Source organism: Melanostigma gelatinosum (assembly GCF_949748355.1).
Source record: "Melanostigma gelatinosum genome assembly, chromosome: 9".
NCBI lineage: Eukaryota > Metazoa > Chordata > Actinopteri > Perciformes > Zoarcidae > Melanostigma > Melanostigma gelatinosum.
In genome coordinates this window covers 9,003,962-9,022,830 of record NC_136642.1, presented here as the reverse complement: position 1 = coordinate 9,022,830, position 18,869 = coordinate 9,003,962, and the positions used below count along the sequence as shown (strand labels likewise).

At 42.2% G+C, this 18,869-nt stretch overlaps 2 protein-coding genes across 2 annotated transcripts; both read right to left on the bottom strand.

Moving 5' to 3' along the window:
- Positions 1-5,980: 5,980 nt before the first annotated feature.
- Positions 5,981-7,919, bottom strand: LOC306782807 (uncharacterized protein). The gene is made up of 5 exons (XM_079276259.1): positions 7,793-7,919; positions 7,527-7,629; positions 6,951-6,985; positions 6,807-6,862; positions 5,981-6,654 (listed from the first exon to the last, which is right to left on the bottom strand). The coding sequence occupies exons 1-5, from the start codon at positions 7,875-7,877 to the stop codon at positions 6,475-6,477; spliced, it is 459 nt and encodes a 152-aa protein (XP_079132385.1). The 5' UTR covers positions 7,878-7,919; the 3' UTR covers positions 5,981-6,474.
- A 3,674-nt stretch (positions 7,920-11,593) lies between these two features.
- LOC306782700 (cell adhesion molecule CEACAM20-like) lies at positions 11,594-18,156 on the bottom strand (the record flags this gene model as incomplete). Its single annotated transcript, XM_079276144.1, has 5 exons — positions 11,594-11,667; positions 11,817-12,065; positions 12,199-12,474; positions 12,995-13,315; positions 18,033-18,156. The coding sequence occupies 5 exons, from the start codon at positions 18,154-18,156 to the stop codon at positions 11,594-11,596; spliced, it is 1,044 nt and encodes a 347-aa protein (XP_079132270.1).
- Between the last annotated feature and the right edge of the window lie 713 nt (positions 18,157-18,869).

Below are 18,869 nucleotides of genomic sequence, written 5' to 3'. Positions count from 1 at the left end.
TGTGGACACCCATGGGGAGATGGGAGAGTCCGAATGGAAGCACCCAGGACTGAAAGTTGTGGTGATGCACCATGGGAACAGGCGTCGATAGACGTGAACCACTCTCCCTTGGAAATCCGCTGATGGGAGAAAGAACCCTGACAGCCGGCCTGGAGACATCTCCTGGCACCCCTGCCGGGGGGGACGGGGACGTAAGTAGGGTTGTATAGGTAGCGGTCCGGCCTCTCAGCAGGACGCCGAGGCCTGTTGCGCTACTAGGGTAAGCTGGAGGCTGAGAAACGGCCTTGTGGGCCAAAAATGGGACCCCTAGGTCTGGGGGTGCAGGCATGTCCCTGCAAAGACCAGAGAACTGCTGCCAGGTCTGGCTAGCTCTAACAGTCCGCTGAAGCGCCTGTACAGCAGCTGACTCGAACAGCTCACCAGGCTCCACTGGACAGTATGGAGGGTCCTCCTACATGTCTCAGATAGGGGTGACTGCGCCAGCCAAACCTGGCGGCGAGTCTGAACCAGGGTGGACATCATACATCCACGTTCCCTCGATATGAGCGCAAACGCCTGCAATGAAGCATCACTGAGCAGAAGCGTCGAAGTAGCCCGCTGCAGAGAATCTGCGAGGGAAAGCATGAGGTGGGAGAGGGAGTTGTCGATACGGTGCACAGCGCTGCTGTGTCCTAAGCCCTGGATAGCAGGTCATCTTTGACCCGACATTGGGTCGAGGGCACCTGGCATCGGGCCTCAGAGTCTCCTCAGGGGAAACTGATGGACGCCATAGTCGTCGAACTGGCTGGCATACGTGCAAGGCCAGATTTGCCACCTCCTGCATGGTCTGATGTAAGGCGGGAGAGAGCCCTGGTGTCTCCACCATGCACGCAACTCCCTCAGATATTCCTCGGAGGGAGGAACAGAAAAGGTGGTGAGGGCGGGAAGGTGCCTGAAGAAGGCACTCACAGGTGGATGCTCCAGCTGCTGTGTATGCCCAGCGTGCAAGCGCCATACCAATGACCAGGGTAGGTTGGTCTGGATTCAGCTGCCCTGACAGGGGGAGGTAGACCTCCCGCATCAGGTGTTCCACTTCGGCCAGCCTAGCAGACCTTACTGCTCAAGGCGTGATGCCGCAGGTCCTGCCTGGGTTCTCCCTGCTAGGGCAAGAGGTCAGGGCCGTCCTCCGGCTGAAGAGGAGCTATACAGGTCCTACAGCCGGGAGAGTTGAACATGGCCGCGATTCTGGTGGAACCCTTGTCCCACTAGTTTATGCGGAATTCCCAATCAGTCCGAGCGAGAGCGCTCTGCTGAAGGTTGAGAGAACAGGCAGGGGGCAGTCAGTGGCGAGTGATCCTTCGGACACTCTGCCCTTAGCCAGCCGCTGCGGATATTGGTGACCCACCAGTTAGCCTGAGCGAGAGCACTCTGCAACTGCGGAAACAGGTCAGGCAAAGTCCTTATAGTGAGAGGGGCGAGGACACTCTCTAAGCCCACTCTCTTCACTAAGATAGTTGCTGCAGATATTAGTGTCCCCCCAGTTAGCTTGAGCGAGAGCACTCTGTTACCGTAAAAACGGACAAAACAGACCACAGTCCGTACAGTGAGAGGGGAGCGAGGACACTCTTCACTAAGATAGTTGCTGCCGATATTGGTGTCCCACCAGTTAGCTTGAGCGAGAGCACTCTGCCACTGTGGAAACAGGTCAGGCAAAGTCTTTATAGTGAGAGGGGCGAGGACACTCTTCACTAAACTAGTTGCTGCCGATATTGGTGTCCCACCAGTTAGCTTGAGCGAGAGCACTCTGCTACTGTGAAAAACGGACAAAAAGAACACAGTCCTTACAGTGAGAGGGGAGCGAGGACACTCTTCACTAAGACAGCTGCTGCAGATATTGGTGTCCCACCAGTTAGCTTGAGCGAGAGCACTCTGCTACTGTGAAAACGGACAAAAAAACCCACAGTCCTTACAGTGCGAGGACACTCTCCACTTGGACAGGCGCTGTAACTCTTGGTGTGCTACCAGTTAGCCTGAGCGAGGGCACTCTGCTAACTGATATCCGCTACCGATATGTCCATAATGTTTACAACAATCAATGGACACACCGAGTATTAGCTTCTAGTTAGCCGGAGCGAACTCGACAGCCGTAATGCATCAAAACCATCCATGGGCACAACCTCAATGCTGATTTAGTACAACTAGCATTCACCGAGTTAGCCTGAGCGAGCACATTCCGCTAACTGTGATCGTTGTAATGCTACAAAGTTGATGGCCACAGCCCCAGTACCAGCTTTGTTTATCTAGTTTCCCACTGAGTTAACCTGAGCGAGGACGCTCTGTTAACTGTGACGGCCGTAAGGATACAAAGTTGCTGGACGCAGTCCCAGTCTCAGCTTCTGTTTAGCTAGTTTCCCACTGAGTTAACCTGAGCGAGGACGCTCTGTTAACTGTGATAGCTGTAAGGATACAAAGTTGATGGCTACAGCCCCAGTATCAGCTTTGTTTAGCTAGTTTTCCACTGAGTTAACCTGAGCGAGGACGCTCTGTTAACTGTGACAGCCGTAAGGATACAAAGTTGATGGACGCAGTCCCAGTATCAGCTCTGTTTAGCTAGTTTCCCACTGAGTTAACCTGAGCGAGGACGCTCTGTTAACTGTGACAGCTCTGTTAACTGTGACAGCCGTAAGGATACAAAGTTGATGGACGCAGTCCCAGTATCAGCTTTTGTTTTAGCTAGTTTCCCACTGAGTTAACCTGAGCGAGGACGCTCTGTTAACTGTGACAGCTGTAAGGATACAAAGTTGATGGCTACAGCCCCAGTATCAGCTTTGTTTAGCTAGCCAGCTAGCATCCAAGTTAGCCTGAGTGAAGACACTGCTAACTGCGAATTACGTCAGATGTAAAGATTAAATCTCCATGTACACAACGCCAATGCGGACTAGTGTCTCACAAAGTTTGCCTGAGCAGGAACACTCTGCTAACTGTGATAGCCGTAACACTGTGAAGGGCGGCCCGACAGCGTAATTCTACGCTCTCGTTAGCGCGCCACTCGATTACTAGAGCGGAAGCGCTCTGCCAACCGTGGAACAAACAACTGTTATAGAAAACAATGTTAATCGATCTTACCGATTGCTGTCATCACGACTTAGCTGACCCTTATCAGACTGGTGACGACCGATGATAGGGGCGGCCACCAGTCCGGGGTTCGATGTCCGAACGGCGAACACACCGTTCCCTCCGAAGAGGGACAGCTCGTCGCAGCCTTTGGAGGGCGAGAGAACCGCAACTCCGACCGGTAGTCACAAGGCTACAGCGACGAGCTCTAATATGTCTTGATCGTAGACACATCCTTGTTTAAGCTACCATGGTAGCTAACCTGCGACGCGAGAAGAAAAAAAGGACTGAGCTCAGGATGACACCGGAACTTATAGATGACGGTGGTCATCCGAGGTCACACGTGACTTTGTTGATATAAATATTCGACCTGCGCATGCGCGAGACGGGATACATCCAGTGTTAAGCACTGCCTCTGGCGGTCAGTAAGGATGAAATAGAACTGTGCGTTACCTCGTCTTCCAACTGCAATATGTAGCCGTCGGGATTTCCTGTATTTCGTTCCTCCCTGCTGCCATTAACAACCTTCAGTAGCACAGTGACCTCATGTGGCCAACTGATGATGATGATGATGATGATGTGCAGAGAAGTGCTCCTGTGTTGAATACAATTCAGGGATAACACCAGACAATGTATGTGAAAATACATATAAATGTGGAATATGTTTTACTCATGGCTAATTTTGAAAATGCACTGAAGCTCTGCAGACCAGTATGTCAAAGTTAAACAAGTGGCTCAACTCTTTTCCATGTAAACCATGTTTTTATTCCCCAAATATTTTTAGCTATCTTGCCTTCATCAGAGTGGTGTTCCCTTAACACTCCATTATGGATGGGAGATCATTTCCATAAGCTTTCATAGAAAGCCTTCTGAGGAAAGGCACTGTTTGAGGTGAAACTAAACATCACTAGGATTCAAACTTGTGCACACAATAAGCTCAGGATTAATGCGAAGGGAAGACTCTGTATAGGTTTTTTAGATCTTGGGTAAAACCTACAATGTAAATCAACAGCAGCAATATGCTTTCACTGTATGTTTTATAAAACTTTCAGCTCTCCAAGCGGCAACGATTCTTATGAATTACAAATTTGAATCTACCGGTAATTCATTTCCAGTTAAGGTCATAATAACAGCAACAATGCCGATACTTCCTCTACCACTGCAGTTTTCGAGCTTATTGAAACCGGTTTAACGAGTGTGGAAACAAATCTCCTCTTCCCAACTCTCTCACAGCTGCTGTGCTTCACACACATTCACCATCGTGTTTAACACGTTGTTTCATAAAGTGTTCCATCATGAAATCTTTCATTTTCAATTACTTTTTTTATTCAAGAATCAAATAATTTACATCAAGTTATCATCAAGGAGACGTCAGCCATTCATCACCACACCTGATGGACAACTGACCCACTGAGACAAAAACCCACTTTTACATGACAACATAAAACAATTCATGTCGTCTGTATCAGAATGGAACTTGGTCAGACCTGGTGCTCCCCCCCCCACCAGAGTCAGAAGGTGACTTCGTTGGCTTTTTAGCATGGATGGATTTACTGAACAGGCCTACCGGGCCCAGGCCCAGGGGCTCTGTAAGAAGTGGCTGTTAAGATTTCTTGTTGGAAATTCAATCAAATTAAGTTGCTGCAAAGAGACACAGAACGACTACAAAGAGACACAAAAAGACCACAGATGAATAAAAAAACCCATAAAAACTCAACCGAGACTCAAAGTAAAACGATCTGCGTTAGACTGAAACACAAAACGACAAATGGCGCGTTGAGTGTTTTGAGCAGCCTGTTTTGCTGATTGTTTGTCCTCAGAGTTTCATTTCTTAACAGCTGACAAAAATGTGTGGCTCAATCATTCTCACTTGTACCACAGTGACGTGTGTCTGCATTTCTTCTTCTCATATCTGAATAACATGATGGCTGTAGAAACATTTCCAGAATGCACTTCCTTGAAACTGCATTTGTCTGATCTTTATCCATTTCCTGCCATGAAAGAACTCTACTGTACATTAAAGAAAAAAAAAGAGTTTTTAAAAAGAGGGACAATTTGCAAAACTTCCACTGTTAGTTTTCTAATGTTACGACAACACGAAGTGAGTGTACCTATAACAGATATGATCTCACACCCACAAAACGCCACTGTCAGGAAATGCTGCTAAAAACAAGCTGGTAACATAAAACGACTGTTGGTAATGTTGAGCAACTGTAAAAACCATATTTTTGTCACCTTCTTACTTCAGGCACGCTCAGACTGCAACATCTGCAAACAGGACTTTGCACAACAGACTTAAAGCAGACAGAATATTGTATCAGGTCAAATACGACAACTATTACCAGTATCGATGCTGTCGGAATATATAGAGTATTGTATCATAATATGCAAATATTGTTTTTGGTTCAAAGCTGGGGCAAGTTTTTTAAAAATTGGCAGGGTTAAAATCTAATAAGTAAGAATTGGAAGTAAAACCACAACAACTCCAGCCTTCCTCTCTCACTCAAATCTTGTCAACCTAAAATAGGCTCACATGCAAAAGCAAGTGGTACACATCAGTCTCTAAACATCATGTCAGATTTAGTTGAATCACAACAAAAGGGCAATTCAAGTTCATACTGCAGAAATTGAGCAACCTTTTTGAAGTCCCTAAGCACCTTCAGCTCACGCTACACTGGTGTTGTATTGTTCAGTTGGTTCCCTATTGATTCATTTTTTACTTCCTTTTTTGTCTTCCTTTTTTTTCTGTCTTTTTTTAAGCAATGGAGGAATAGGAACTTTGTGTAATGAGGTTTAGTGGAGTAATGTCTACCTGAGCAGCTCAACACCTATTCGATGGGTGGTCATGCAATTTGGATTGCTGTGCATTCATGGTTCATATATTGGAATAACTTTGATCTCCTGACATTTTGTGGCATCATCTGATTTATATTGTCCCAATAATCCTCAGCTGTACTTTGTGTTTAGTGCTAACTAGCAAATGTTTGCATGCTAACATGTTCAACCAATACGATGAAGATGGTAAACCTGCTAAACATCAACATGCTAGGATTGTCATTGTTAGCATGTTGGCATGCCGATGTGAGCATTGAGCACAGTGCAGCCTCACAGAACTAATGGCATGGTTATAGACGTGGTTATAGACTCTTGTTTTTTAAGAATACCACAGCTAATACAAGCGCTGTGGACTTGGGTGAAAAACACGTTTCCTTTTTTTCTGCATCACCTGCTGTGAGGCTGTAGGGGAAACACAGGTCCATGGGAAAACAATATATGAGAACATGTACAGAAGTTCTGGAGCAGTCACAAAGGTTCGATATTATTTTAAAAGCGGTTGATCGGCTGATCAATTGTGCTAAATGCAACTTGCATACACCGGCTTTAAGTTGTTGGTGTTTCTTTTGCACTTCTCTTTACTTGGGCGTACATTTCATCATATTTGGGCTGCTGGCGCAAAATTAAGACCTCGGAGTATGTGACATCGTCTGCTGAGTGCTTCTCATTGGACGACAGTGCAGAATGTCTTGATCGCTTGAGCTTCACGTCAGAATAGACCACATCCTATGAGTAAGTGTGAAAAAGAGTGTTTAGGTGGAGGCCTGCTCAGTTGCATCATTATGTTGCTTTGGTGAAACAACAGCAGCATAACAACATTTAATTTGACTGAAATGTATCGAACTTGAGTTCAGACATGTGCTTTCACACCAGCTCACCTCGTCTCTTATGAGAACAGATGGCCTGGCCACATCCATCACGGGACCACCTGTATCTGAAAGACAGACGCGCTTTAAGTCAAGGGAACTGAAACACGTATGAGATATAAATCCATCAGATGTGGAGAGTGCTTTTGTTCTCACCAATGTAGACGCGTTGCCGGACCGCAGGATCACGTCTGAGGGAAGGAATCAAGAGTCCTGTGATTAGTTGCATGAGATTGACCCGCTTTGACTTTAGATCTGAAGTGACTTTTCTTTCTCATCCTAAAAAACCTTTTTGTATTCATGATATATTTACAGAAGCCCTGAGATGCAAGTGACAAAAACAACAACCCCTGATCATTTCTTTAAGTCTATCCTGGCAAAACCTTTTTCACCTATAAACACAAGAGAACAATTTATATTTTCTTTCTAGGTTCCTTAATGCATGCACGGCTGATGGGGCCCACCCATTTTTCCTGTAATTTACCGTCTGTCTGTCTTCCAAAACAAAGAACAAGAAGTTCAAGGTCCTCATAAATACACTAGTACATTGTTAAATATTACCGTCCACTTGACGGATGTAGTTATTGGTGAACATTTATTCTTGTATTTAGAGGATATCTAATGCTAGTATATTTCTATGCAAAATACACACACACACACACACACACACACACACACACACACACACACACACACACACACACACACACACACACACACATTCACACTCACCTTCTGATGAAGATCAGATAAAAAATGGCAGCCATGATCACTAACAGCACAATGACAGCAATCACTATAGCCGACACCAACCCTGATGATAACTGCATCTGTTCTGATAGAAGAAAGATGGCCGTGATTATCCCTGTGTGTCTTAAAACAGTGAAGTTCAGTAAGAGGGATGGACAGGTGATGGACAGTAAAATTAGAAAATATAAAACAAAATGCATTCAAACTTAGTTTGTGGCTTGGAGTAATGCTGATTATTTCTTACTCACTTTGAACATAAAGGCTGGTGGTTCCTTCAAGTGCCCCATTAGGAAAGACTGCAACGCTGCAGATGTAAGACCCTGCATCGCTCATTTCCACATCTCGAATGATCAAAGATCGTTCTTCAATCGCCACTCTCTCCTCTAGAAACGATTCTGAAACATTAACTCCAAATTGACTGCTGGAAACAATGATGTTGATTTTCTCTCCATCTGGTTGTTTGAGCTGCCACTGAAACTGAACAATTTTATCTTCTGGTCTTGTGATGGCTTGGCATGGCAGGGTGACATCATGCCCGAGGTATCCCGTCACTTTGACTTCTTGTGCTCGAAGAACTGCCAAAAAACAAGGTGATATGGTAGCAGGAGATTTCATTCATCAATCAAATGATTTTAGACTTACTGTGGGTTCCCTCTGTGGTTTCTAAAATATTGTGTTTAAGTTCTGTGACTTTTTAGAGGCTGTGTTGCAAAACTAACATTCACATTACTGAGTATTTAAGAAAACTATACTATTTGTAGAACTATCTTAAACAGAAACATTTTAAATTATTTAAACCAATATTATCTTATTTATTGTGTATCATAACTTTTAAAAAGTTTAGAACATTTTCTCTTACCTGGGAGTAATGTAATGAAAATCACCTTCAGAAGTGTGAAAGGTGATTTGCTGCAAGTTTCCATTGTTCATAACTACAGGCGGTGGACAAAATGACAGAAACGCATTACAATTCAACACAATAGGCCTACTGCTTTAAAAAAAAGAAAAAGAAATCAGCTTTTAAGTCAAATCAACATGAAGGAAACTTACAGTTACAAAGAGGCAGATCCGTCGAGCTGGTGCTTCAGTAGAAAACTGAAAAAACATGACCGTCAGAAAGGTCTCAAAGAATGATTGCATGTATACAGAGAACAAGAAGCATAAGAGGAACATACTCTCAACCAGTCCATCACCAACACAGAGTGACGGACGTGCGGTTAGACTGCGATTAGAACACAGTGCTGCAAAACCACGGCCTCAACATGATACTATAAATAAAAAGTGCTGTCAGGTGTATGCAGTATTTTTGTCGACTCCCTTTTATATTCCTCAAGCTTAAAGTTACATGATGGAACATCCAGAGGCATCAACATCTTCCTCAAAAGCTGTCTTATAATTATTAAAACAAGTCACCAAAGAAAGAGAAGAGGATATGGCCATTACAACGGTAGGAAGCTTTTTTCTCTCAGCACTTTTACAAAACGCAACTCTTACAGGCCGATTGTTTCACTTTTGAGTGATCAAGGCTGTAATTTCAAAAGTAAGCTGTGAGCCTAGTTTATTCCTCTCTTCCACCCTCCAAGTGTCCACCAGTAGCACAGCGACCTCGTGTGGTCAAAAGATGATAATGCCGTTGAGAGAAACACTAATGTGATGTTGACACCATTTTTTTTCTTGAGAATTTAATAGTTTACTATTTGAACACAGTAATTCCCGGATAAGCAGGACTGAGTTATGCTTTGTGGATTTGTATCAATATGAGAAGCTTTGCATCATCGCTCACTGATTTTAAAAAGTATCCAGATGTCCCTTTTTTATGGTGGATCAAATTCTCAGATCTTTTTCCTTGTGCTGTCAGCCGAAAAGCAAAAAACATATCTTGCTTCAAGCTGTTTTTAAAGTGTGATAGCAAACTCAAAATATGATTTTCTACATTGTTGTGGTGTTCATCTTTCCTGGAGATGAAAGTAGAAATGGAGCCGAACTAGCCTCACAAAGTGTAATAACAATAGATTGATTGGATATTCTGTTTGTATGTGTAGTCCTTGTGATATGTATTTTTATATTCTATACATGTAACATCTACCCTGCAGTGTGATGTCAGATTTGCAATAAGCTTGTGTTCCTCTTATATATGCGGAGGAAATTTGCGAGCCTTGTGCTGAACGGATCACAGCTCGTCTCCTCATATCAACATCTTCATCAATGTGAGATAATGTGTTTGAGTGTGAGTTAAAGAGAATCAAAAGAGGGAAACGTGAAATGTTTGCATAGACGCTATTTAGGTTTAAATTAAATAATACATTGAACAAGATGCAAATTTGCATCTTTCCAAATATTTTCTGATAAGTTTTTAATCAGGTTTGTGATTGCTGATAATGCTATATGTAATATCTAATGTCCTCTTTAATTCTGCGTACTTTGTGCAGATTTCACCCCGTGTACTCAGTTTGTTTCGCTTTGCTTGACAGTTTTGAGATGCTGCATGATAACAGTGTGAGGAAACAAGAGCATAAAGCAGAACATTGCATTACTTGTATAGCTGCTCACCAGTGACCTCGTGTCAAGCCTCCGGGTAGGAGCTGCATCTCAGAAAAGTGATGTATAATTGTCTCCACCAATCAGAGTCCCTAGATAAATTAGCCCCATATTCAAGAGTAATCGGGGTCAGGGATGCAAAGCTTTGCTTGTTTCAGTTGGTCGAACTCAGCTGGTCGAGCCTATAAATTATTGGTCTTTCGGGACAAGACGGGAATAACGACTGCAACAGGCAGCTCTGAGTTACAATCCTCGAAGTCAAAGCACACAATACGTTTCCATCTTGGAGACTGCGGTGCATTAACATTGTGAATGTGTTGGTACAGTGTCGATAGCTAGAATTACAGCAAATACAGCTTTACATCTCCGAGAGACATAACTCACGAATATATTACTCTTGGTACATTTTTGGCAATAATACTTTTGTATTTCTTTTTTTTTTTTTTTACCTCAGGACCATTTTGGATGCAGGACCTTTACTTGCTGTGAAGTATTTTGGCATTGAAGTATTACTACCTTTTACTTAAAGTGTCAATCTTAAAGCTCTTCCTCTAAATACATGTCTATTAAGTCACTATCTATCGCACACAATGGTGACTGAGCCTATGGCTCACTGGTGAAAATATTGCAGTATTTATATATTTGCAGTATCACAAACTGATACAAAATATGGAACCGTCTCACAATTCAGAAAACCTGAAGCTCATTTTTCAAAAGACTCCAGATTGCTACACTTAAAGCACAATTCCATCGTTTTCACTCAAATATGAATTATTATCTAACCAGACTGAAATCTGAAGGATGAAGTAAAGGATGTAAAAACCTTTTCACCCGCTGGTGGTCAATGTGACACTGAGACCTGAGAGTAGAGTTGATGTGTAGCGCTGAAAATGTCGGTAAATAAAATGTCGCCTAATTCGTTAACAGGTTTTAATTATTTTAATTAAAATGTTAAGATTCATTTCACGTTGTAAACAGGAATAATATTTGGCACAAACTAGCTTTGTCTTTGAAATGTCACTTCTTTCAGCAACATCATCATACATTCATTGGCAAATTATGCATTTACACTATACATAGATCATATTTCATTCATACAGGATGCAAGTATGCATTATACAGTTTGATATACGAGGTAAAAATAACGTGGAACAATCGCCACACAAACTCTACCTCAAAACTCTCTTGTTGAGGACACGGGTTTACTTGTACTTTTACATCTCCCAAAGTCTGTTTCGGGAGATAGTTGTTTTTCAAATGTGAGAGTTTCCACTTTGTCTCACAAATGACGAGCTGTAACATTAATGTCTCTCGAGTCAAATAAACATGTCATGTGCAGCACATTATTTATTGATTTTGATCGGGGTCCTTGGCCATGAGAAAAATGCATCAGCGACGCAAGAAACTGAGGAAAAAAACAACAATGTAAATTAGTACGACGGTGAAAAAGAACAAAAGGATAACACAGATCTATCATCTTTTTTTCGATTAATCTCACCTGCTACTTCCTCTTACATTAACCCTCTCAGAATCAGTGTGCTGATGAGCAGCAATGAAAACGACCAGCGGGGAGCACCGCAGGATGCTTTATGGAGTAAAAAAGACAACAATCATCACCACTTGGAATCGCCAGCTTGCTTTAAAATGTAGACAACACTGTCAAAATGCAAATGTTATTGACAACTAACTGAATGCATCACTTTCCTGACTCCACTGGGAAAAGAAATGTCTCACCTCTCAGATTCAGAACCGTGGAGTTTTCCATCATTGTCACCATATTTGTGGCGGTGCAGGTGTAATTCCCGACGTTCTCTGCCTCCAACCTCTCTATGATGTACATGGAGTCATTTACATTTGTGTCATTGCCGTTCAACATCCAGCTGAAGTTCGCTGGTGGGACGGAGTCTGCTGTGCACTCCAGTGTGACTCTCTGGCCAAGTGCTGCTGCTGCTGGACCAGTAATCGATATCTTATGTGGTCCAACTGCACAGAGAAGAGAAGTAGAAGTATGAAGGTCCTTGTAAAAGTACTGATATTACATTTCACCACTGTATAAACTGTACTTTATTTCTTTTCCTCATAAATATACTAGAAGTGTTGAGTGAGCAGTACTCACAGTTGACAGTGAGCTCATGGGCCACAGTCATGGTGCTGACTGGGTTGCTGACTCGACACTGGTAGGTGCCGTGGTTGGAGCTGTGAACAGGATGCAGGAACACCGTCTTGTTGTCCACGGAGAAGGTGACTCTGCCACTCGGGTGGAGCGGCTGATTGTCCTTCGTCCACACTCTGGTGCTGATGGAGCCGGAGGCGTCGCAGCTGAGGTTGGTGGAGCTTTTGTCTTCTATCAAGACGGCTGCGGGGCTGCGGATGATGGCTCCAGTGATCAGCGCTGGCAGAACATGAAGAGTGTCAATACAATGAGTAAATGGACGACTGAGTGAAGGAATGTCTGCTCTCTATCTACAATTGTACTGATCCTTTAACATTCTTTTTTCTTCTAATTGCTAGAAGCTACACTGCATTTCATGCCGAGCATTGTTTGAGACCGTGACAAATATAACCTATAAATCCTTGAATCGTGTTGCATTTACAGGAAAAGGAGTGAATAGAATAACAGATTTTTTTGCTTTACATTCAAAGGCTTCAACACCTTTGTCTGAAATTAGATTTTTAAATTACAAAATGAAATACAATCGGCTTGGAAAAGGTGGCATTCTTCGCAGGATTGCTGTATTGGGTTGGATTAGATATTCCAGCAGTGTCCACCACAGGTCTTGCAGTATCAAGAGATATGGATGAAAATGATACATCAATTAATGTCCTTTTGAGGATGTCACTCATTTCAGAAGAATTGTTTTCAAGTGACAGACATTTCTCTGCTATTTTAAACTTCACAACATTACACCCACCATACACATTCAGTATGGTCGTTCCCTGTTTCTGCAGCCCTCCGTCTGGTATGATGGTGACGGTGTACTCCCCGCTGTCCTCCAGCACCAGGTTCCTGAGCTCCAGGGCCCCCGTGGCTCGGTCTAATGAGATCCTGTTGGCATGTCCGGGCCCAGTGACGTTGGTGCTGGTGGAGGTGATGATGTTCAACCCTTTGAAGCTCCAGCTGACTGAGAGGAACGGACTCTCAGGAGGTGTGAGGGTAGTGGTGAACTTCACTTTGTCCGCCACAGCTCCGCTCAGAGGCCCCGGGGGTAAGATAATAACACCTACACACAAACCTAATTTCTTTTTTTTTTTAATACAACAAATCAAACAATCATGACACAAGCCCATCAAAACATCATCGGGATTTAATTTACCTGATAAAGCAAGCGCCAAACAAACGGCAGTACTGAGCATCTTGATGTCCATGAAGACTAACGTGACGTCCTCTTCGAAATCCAGAACATGGAGTCACAGGTGCTCCTGCTCTTATATCGTCCCACAGTGACGGCCCAGGACCAAATCTAGCCCCCCCCCCCCCCCCCCACACACTCAGTAATGAAAAGCACAAACACGGTTTACGATGCCACTGTGTAAACACACAGAAACGCCTGCAGATATGAGTTCAGTCAGAAGTTACCAAGAGACTCGGGTGGATGGACAAATTAGTTTTATGTAGAAATGTCCATTGACCAGAGAAATACAGGTCAGCAGTGTTTAAAGAAACCTTGACACGGTATTGGTAATCGGTGCTTTCCGTAAACAGATTTGCACCTTTTTACTGTAATTGCAACACAATACAGTATGAAGGGACGTAATCTTCTAACAATTAACTAGTAAGCCACTGAAATAAAAATCTTTAATGATTTTCTGCCGATTTTATCCTGTCGGAGGTCTCATCAATAAAACAATTCTTATAATTCAAGTTAATCGTAAAGCAATTATCAGTTTAATAAAAAAGCTTTTTTTAAAGAACCCCACAATTAAATGTCCAAATGTACAATTAATATGCTGATGATCGAATTCAAAAGTTGTGAAGATAAATGAAACTAGTCGTAACAGTTGTGCTCAGCTATAATTGTAAATCCAGACTGCATTTAGAATAATTCATTGACAAGTTGTTCAAACAAGAATATATTTTATTTAAAAAAGGCATGAAACAACAACATTTGGACCATCTTCATACTTTGTGGATATATTGTCTTTGTGTTAGTAGATTTTCCAAAATCCAACCAATTTCAGTAAAGTTACTCAAATGAATGACTAGTCCTTTGACGATGTGTATCGGAAGTCTGAGTCATGGTGGTGGAGGCCTGCTGTGCATCAGTTTTATGAGCTCTTCGGTGAGTGCTTTTGGGTCTCTTACAGGGTGGTGTTTGAGGAGCAGCAGTGAGGCGTAGCATTCCTCGATTAGGAGGATCAAAGACGTCCAGGAGACACTTTAACTTCTTCCAGACAGCTTTGCAAACACGTCTCTTGGACTGAATTTTTAATTTATTATAAATGGAGATATTTCATTCAATGCCTCTATGTATGTTTGCATTTATTGTTGCCGTTTTCACAAACCTCTATCCAGAATAGATCCCAGTCGGATAAGTGGCAGTCCAAATACTGAGACCCAACCATTGAATCAGCGGAAACAATGAGGCATTCAAAATGTGTCGCGTGTCTATAACTCCTGACCTGTGAATGTACAGAACGCGTCACTGTGGCCTCTCAATAACAATGTGCTCTGGTAAGTGGCACTCAAAGTGTAAATGTAATGTCACTCAACCTCTGCTGTCACACTGGGAGCGATGGAGTTAATGTGGCTCATAAGGTGCTGACGGATTGACAAGAGAACTTATCCTTCTAGAAATGGTTCTCAATGTCTAAAAAAAATTAAAGGAATTGTTCTCCATGGAATCATTAACTGATGCTTTATTATAAAACCATGTCCCTGCAGTCAAAACAGAATCAAGTGTAACTGTTCCACAAACTCATTTCTTACAAAGCTGAATTTCGCAACTATAGTTTAATACAGAAACCAAAGTTTTATGTGACGCAAAATACATTCTTAACATATGTAGTCACGCTACATCTCCAGGTTTTTATGAGCTCTGAATGGATCCCTTGGCCATTTTCCAAGTCTGTGAAGTTTACTGTAATGTAAACGAGAATACCACAGTTTAACAGACAGTTTACAGAAGTTTAACTTTGATTCCTGAACAAGAAAAAAAAACAATTTCAGTAGAGAATGTGAGTTGTATTTTGGGTTTGATTTTGATAAAAAGCTATTTAAAAAGTCATTACTTTTTAGATCTTTCAACCGGGTTGACCTTTGACCTCTACAGAGTGCAGCTACTGCCAAGTCTTATCTTTTTAACCGGGTTAATATTTTACAGCAGAGAAAAGCCACTGTTTTGCATGTCAGATAATCCTCAATATTTACATAATTACTGTATGTCGCCTGACTGACTGCCTCCAAACCACAGAACATTATGCCACCAGCTTTAATAGAAGTGCCAGTGATGCTCTGGACTTTAGTGTCGGGAGCTTTTCAAATTATATCACTTGATGAAGCGATAGAATAAGAAAGCTCATCGATCAGGTCATTTCATTTCAAAATGTTAAATGATACTACGACCACTACTACTACTCTTGAATGTTGCTAGAGGACGTCATTGTATCCAATAATCAGTAACTGATGTAGGAACATGTAGAGTAACACTGTTTCCACTTCTGCTTTTTCTTGCAGTCAAAGGAGAGATGGAACTCTGTGTTGAGTTAGCTTATTTCATTTTTTTTACGTGAGACAAATTTGTTTTTATTGTTTCATATCTGCTATTTGCATGTTTTATAATTTGGTGTAAAGGTAACATCAGATAGAACGACTCGATGGCGCCAGAATGCCAAAATGAATGCTGCAAAGAAACCATATATTTCTATGCTCTGTGATGTGCCTCCTGCTCCTAGGAGATCACACAAAGTCACCATATATTAGGGTTACTCTAGGTTACTGCAGAGATTACATACAGTATTAGCCTGGTTTGTACAATGAATGACTGCATCCTCATTGTGCCAACTTTACCCTCGCCACAAAACACAAAACATGCATTTTTTGTGTTTTCATTAAATAATCCAATGTCCCTGGCTGTATCCAGGTGAGTCTCAATACAAAACTTACATTTCATAGAGACTGATCGTTTTTCAAAAGCATTAAAACAAGTTGACTGAGATCCGTTCGCCTGACAAACGTGTGCCATCCTTCTGTCCTTGTCCTGATCTGCCCGTACCTTGTACCTTGTAGATTAATGATTTGTGTTTTATAACAGTAATACTCCAATGATAATAAAGATAAGATTTGACCTGACAACAGGTGAGAGCTGCTATTGAAGAGGGCTCCATAAATTCCTTTGTGTTGGACCTGACAGGTGTTGAGAAAATTATTTCTTTTAAGGTGTAATAGTTTACACCTTCTACTGTTTGCAATTAGTAGGGATAAAATAGCTTTAATTAGCAACTAGCTTATATGCAGCTTTAATTAAACACTAGCTTATTTGCAGTTTTAATAACCAGTAGCTTATGCAGCTTTATTAACCACTCATACAATACACACAGTACACGCTAGGGCAAGGAAGAAGCAGGAGGGAGACTACTGATTTAACTGCGCCACAAGGAATAGGCCGCCATCTTTAAATAGATAAGGGAGGAACAATAGACAGTGAGATACAGGGACAACGCCCCAGCAGACTCCCCTCTTCACACTTTTCCCAGGTCCTCTCGCCTCAAAATCTCACTACATACTGATAGAAGAAACGCCTTCTGGGAGGGGCCAATGTGAACGGACGTTCAGGCCTCCACCCAGGTGTCATACACGTACAAACGTGCCACGCCTGCATCTTTGAATTTGACCAATGGGCCTCTAGGGGAGGAACCCTACATATATGATCACGCTGCCATGTTCAAGTGTGTTCTGATGGTGGAGCTCTGAGAGTGAAACCATTAGTTCCCATGCATGTTTAATTGCTGGGCTGAATAACTCTGTTGATAAATAAACCTATTGCTTTTGATATAACTAAACGCCTCTTGAGAGCTTTCGTTATCCTCTTAAATCCGCTCTGAGTGAAAGATAGCTTTATTTTTCACAACACAGGCTGGATACACATGCGCACATCTGTCGGGTCAAATGCATAACTTCTAGGGGTGCAACGGTTCACAAAATCCACGGTTGGGTTCGGTACGATACAGTGGAGCCACGGTTCGGTATGTTTCGGTACAGTAGAAAACTATAAATGCAGAGAAATGTACTTGATTTTAAAATATATTTATTCATTACAACTCACATCATGAAGTTATTCTTTGACTTGAACAATGATGGAACTATACCTGAGTGACCCATCTTCTGAGGTGTCTTCTTAGCAACACATAAGCATAAAAAACAAAGACTGCTCCTTAATGTTATGTAGTATTGTTACTTACATCTTGCAAAAGAGATTTTTAATCTCAATGGGACTACCTGATTAAATAAAGGTTTAAAAAAAAAAAAAGACGTGCTGCATAATTGCTTTTGACTCTGAAAAATTTAAATAAGGGCTTGTTAAGATGTAAGTCATGTGTTTTACTCAAGTAAAATACTTTATTACATTAAGAGTCCTGCGTTGCTGCGGTACATTTCCGCTGAAATGTATTTAAGTAGAAGTGTAAAGTGAAAATGGAAATGCTCAAGTAAAAGTTTGAGGTATTTGTAATTTACTTAAGTACAGTCCTTGAGTAAATGTACTTGCTTACAGTTTATGTTGACCTTTTCCTTCTTATCATACAACAAACAATTATTCCACACACAATTGCAATAATTAGAAGACATCCAAATGTTATGATTGCAGCCCTCCCAGCAGCAACTGAGCAGTCACAGTCTGAAAAATCTGGAAGAGAAACATGAAGAATATCCTAAATGCATTTCTCCTAAACACAGAAAAATTCACGTCTCATTGGGATATGTTTCTCTGTCAGTTTACTTGTTTTTATACATACCTCCAACAGTTAACTTGTGGCTCACTGATTGGCTCAGCCCTGTGGCAGCATTGACAGCAGTGCAGGTGTACGTCCCACCGTCAAAGCTTCTGATGGAGGGGATGATATACACAGACTCCTGCATGCTGGTTGGCTTTCCATCATAAAGCCATGTGAACGTTGGAGCTGGTATGGACATAGTGGAGCAGGAAAGCATCGTGAAATCTCCAACACGCACCGTTTTAGGTGCTTTGATGGCTGTGTTGTCAGGTCCAACTGTTAAAAAAAACAAAAAAAAACAACCTCAAAGAGTCAGATTGTTTGAAGACACTGTAGTTTGGTTGTATTCGTGTAGAGGATTTTGATGTGTCCATGATTTTTTTCCTGTGTGTTATATTTGTCTTTCACCTGCACCTGAACGGTCCCCGGTCGTAGCGGGTCACGTTAATTATAGTGAGAGTGGAGCCTCCATCAGTGAGCTGAACTCTCTCACTTTCTTTAACCTCAGAGCTGCCGTTCAGCCAGAGGAAAGAGAGGAAGGATGCAGAGGAGGCGGAGCAGGACAGACGGACGCTGCTGAACTCCACCAAGTCTGTGTTGTTGATGGTCACCACCGCATTAGAGACTGGTGCTGTGGGTTGAGATGAACAAAGAACAAAGTCACAAAGGGAGGCAAAGCTTTTCTACCATGTTGCTGTAGCAGGACATCCACTAAAACGATGCATAATGTCAAATAACCCTGACCCTAAATATCCATGATGGACAGTTGTGACATGGTTTACACTTGCTCCCTGTGTGTCAATCAAAGTCAGGTTTTATTGAACTGATAACAGTATTGCGTAAGAAAATGGCTGCGGG

What these genes read in the sequence shown, in the direction of transcription:
- LOC306782807 (XM_079276259.1), bottom strand. Translation starts at nt 7,877, where the DNA reads ATGAGCGATGCAGGGTCTTACATCTGCAGCGTTGCAGTCTTTCCTAAT. An exon ending in CACCAGCCTTTATGTTCAAA is followed by an intron (nt 7,630 to 7,792) that starts GTGAGTAAGAAA and finishes TTCTTCTATCAG; the next exon opens with AACAGATGCAGTTATCATCA. An exon ending in CCGGCAACGCGTCTACATTG is followed by an intron (nt 6,863 to 6,950) that starts GTGAGAACAAAA and finishes TCTGTCTTTCAG; the next exon opens with ATACAGGTGGTCCCGTGATG.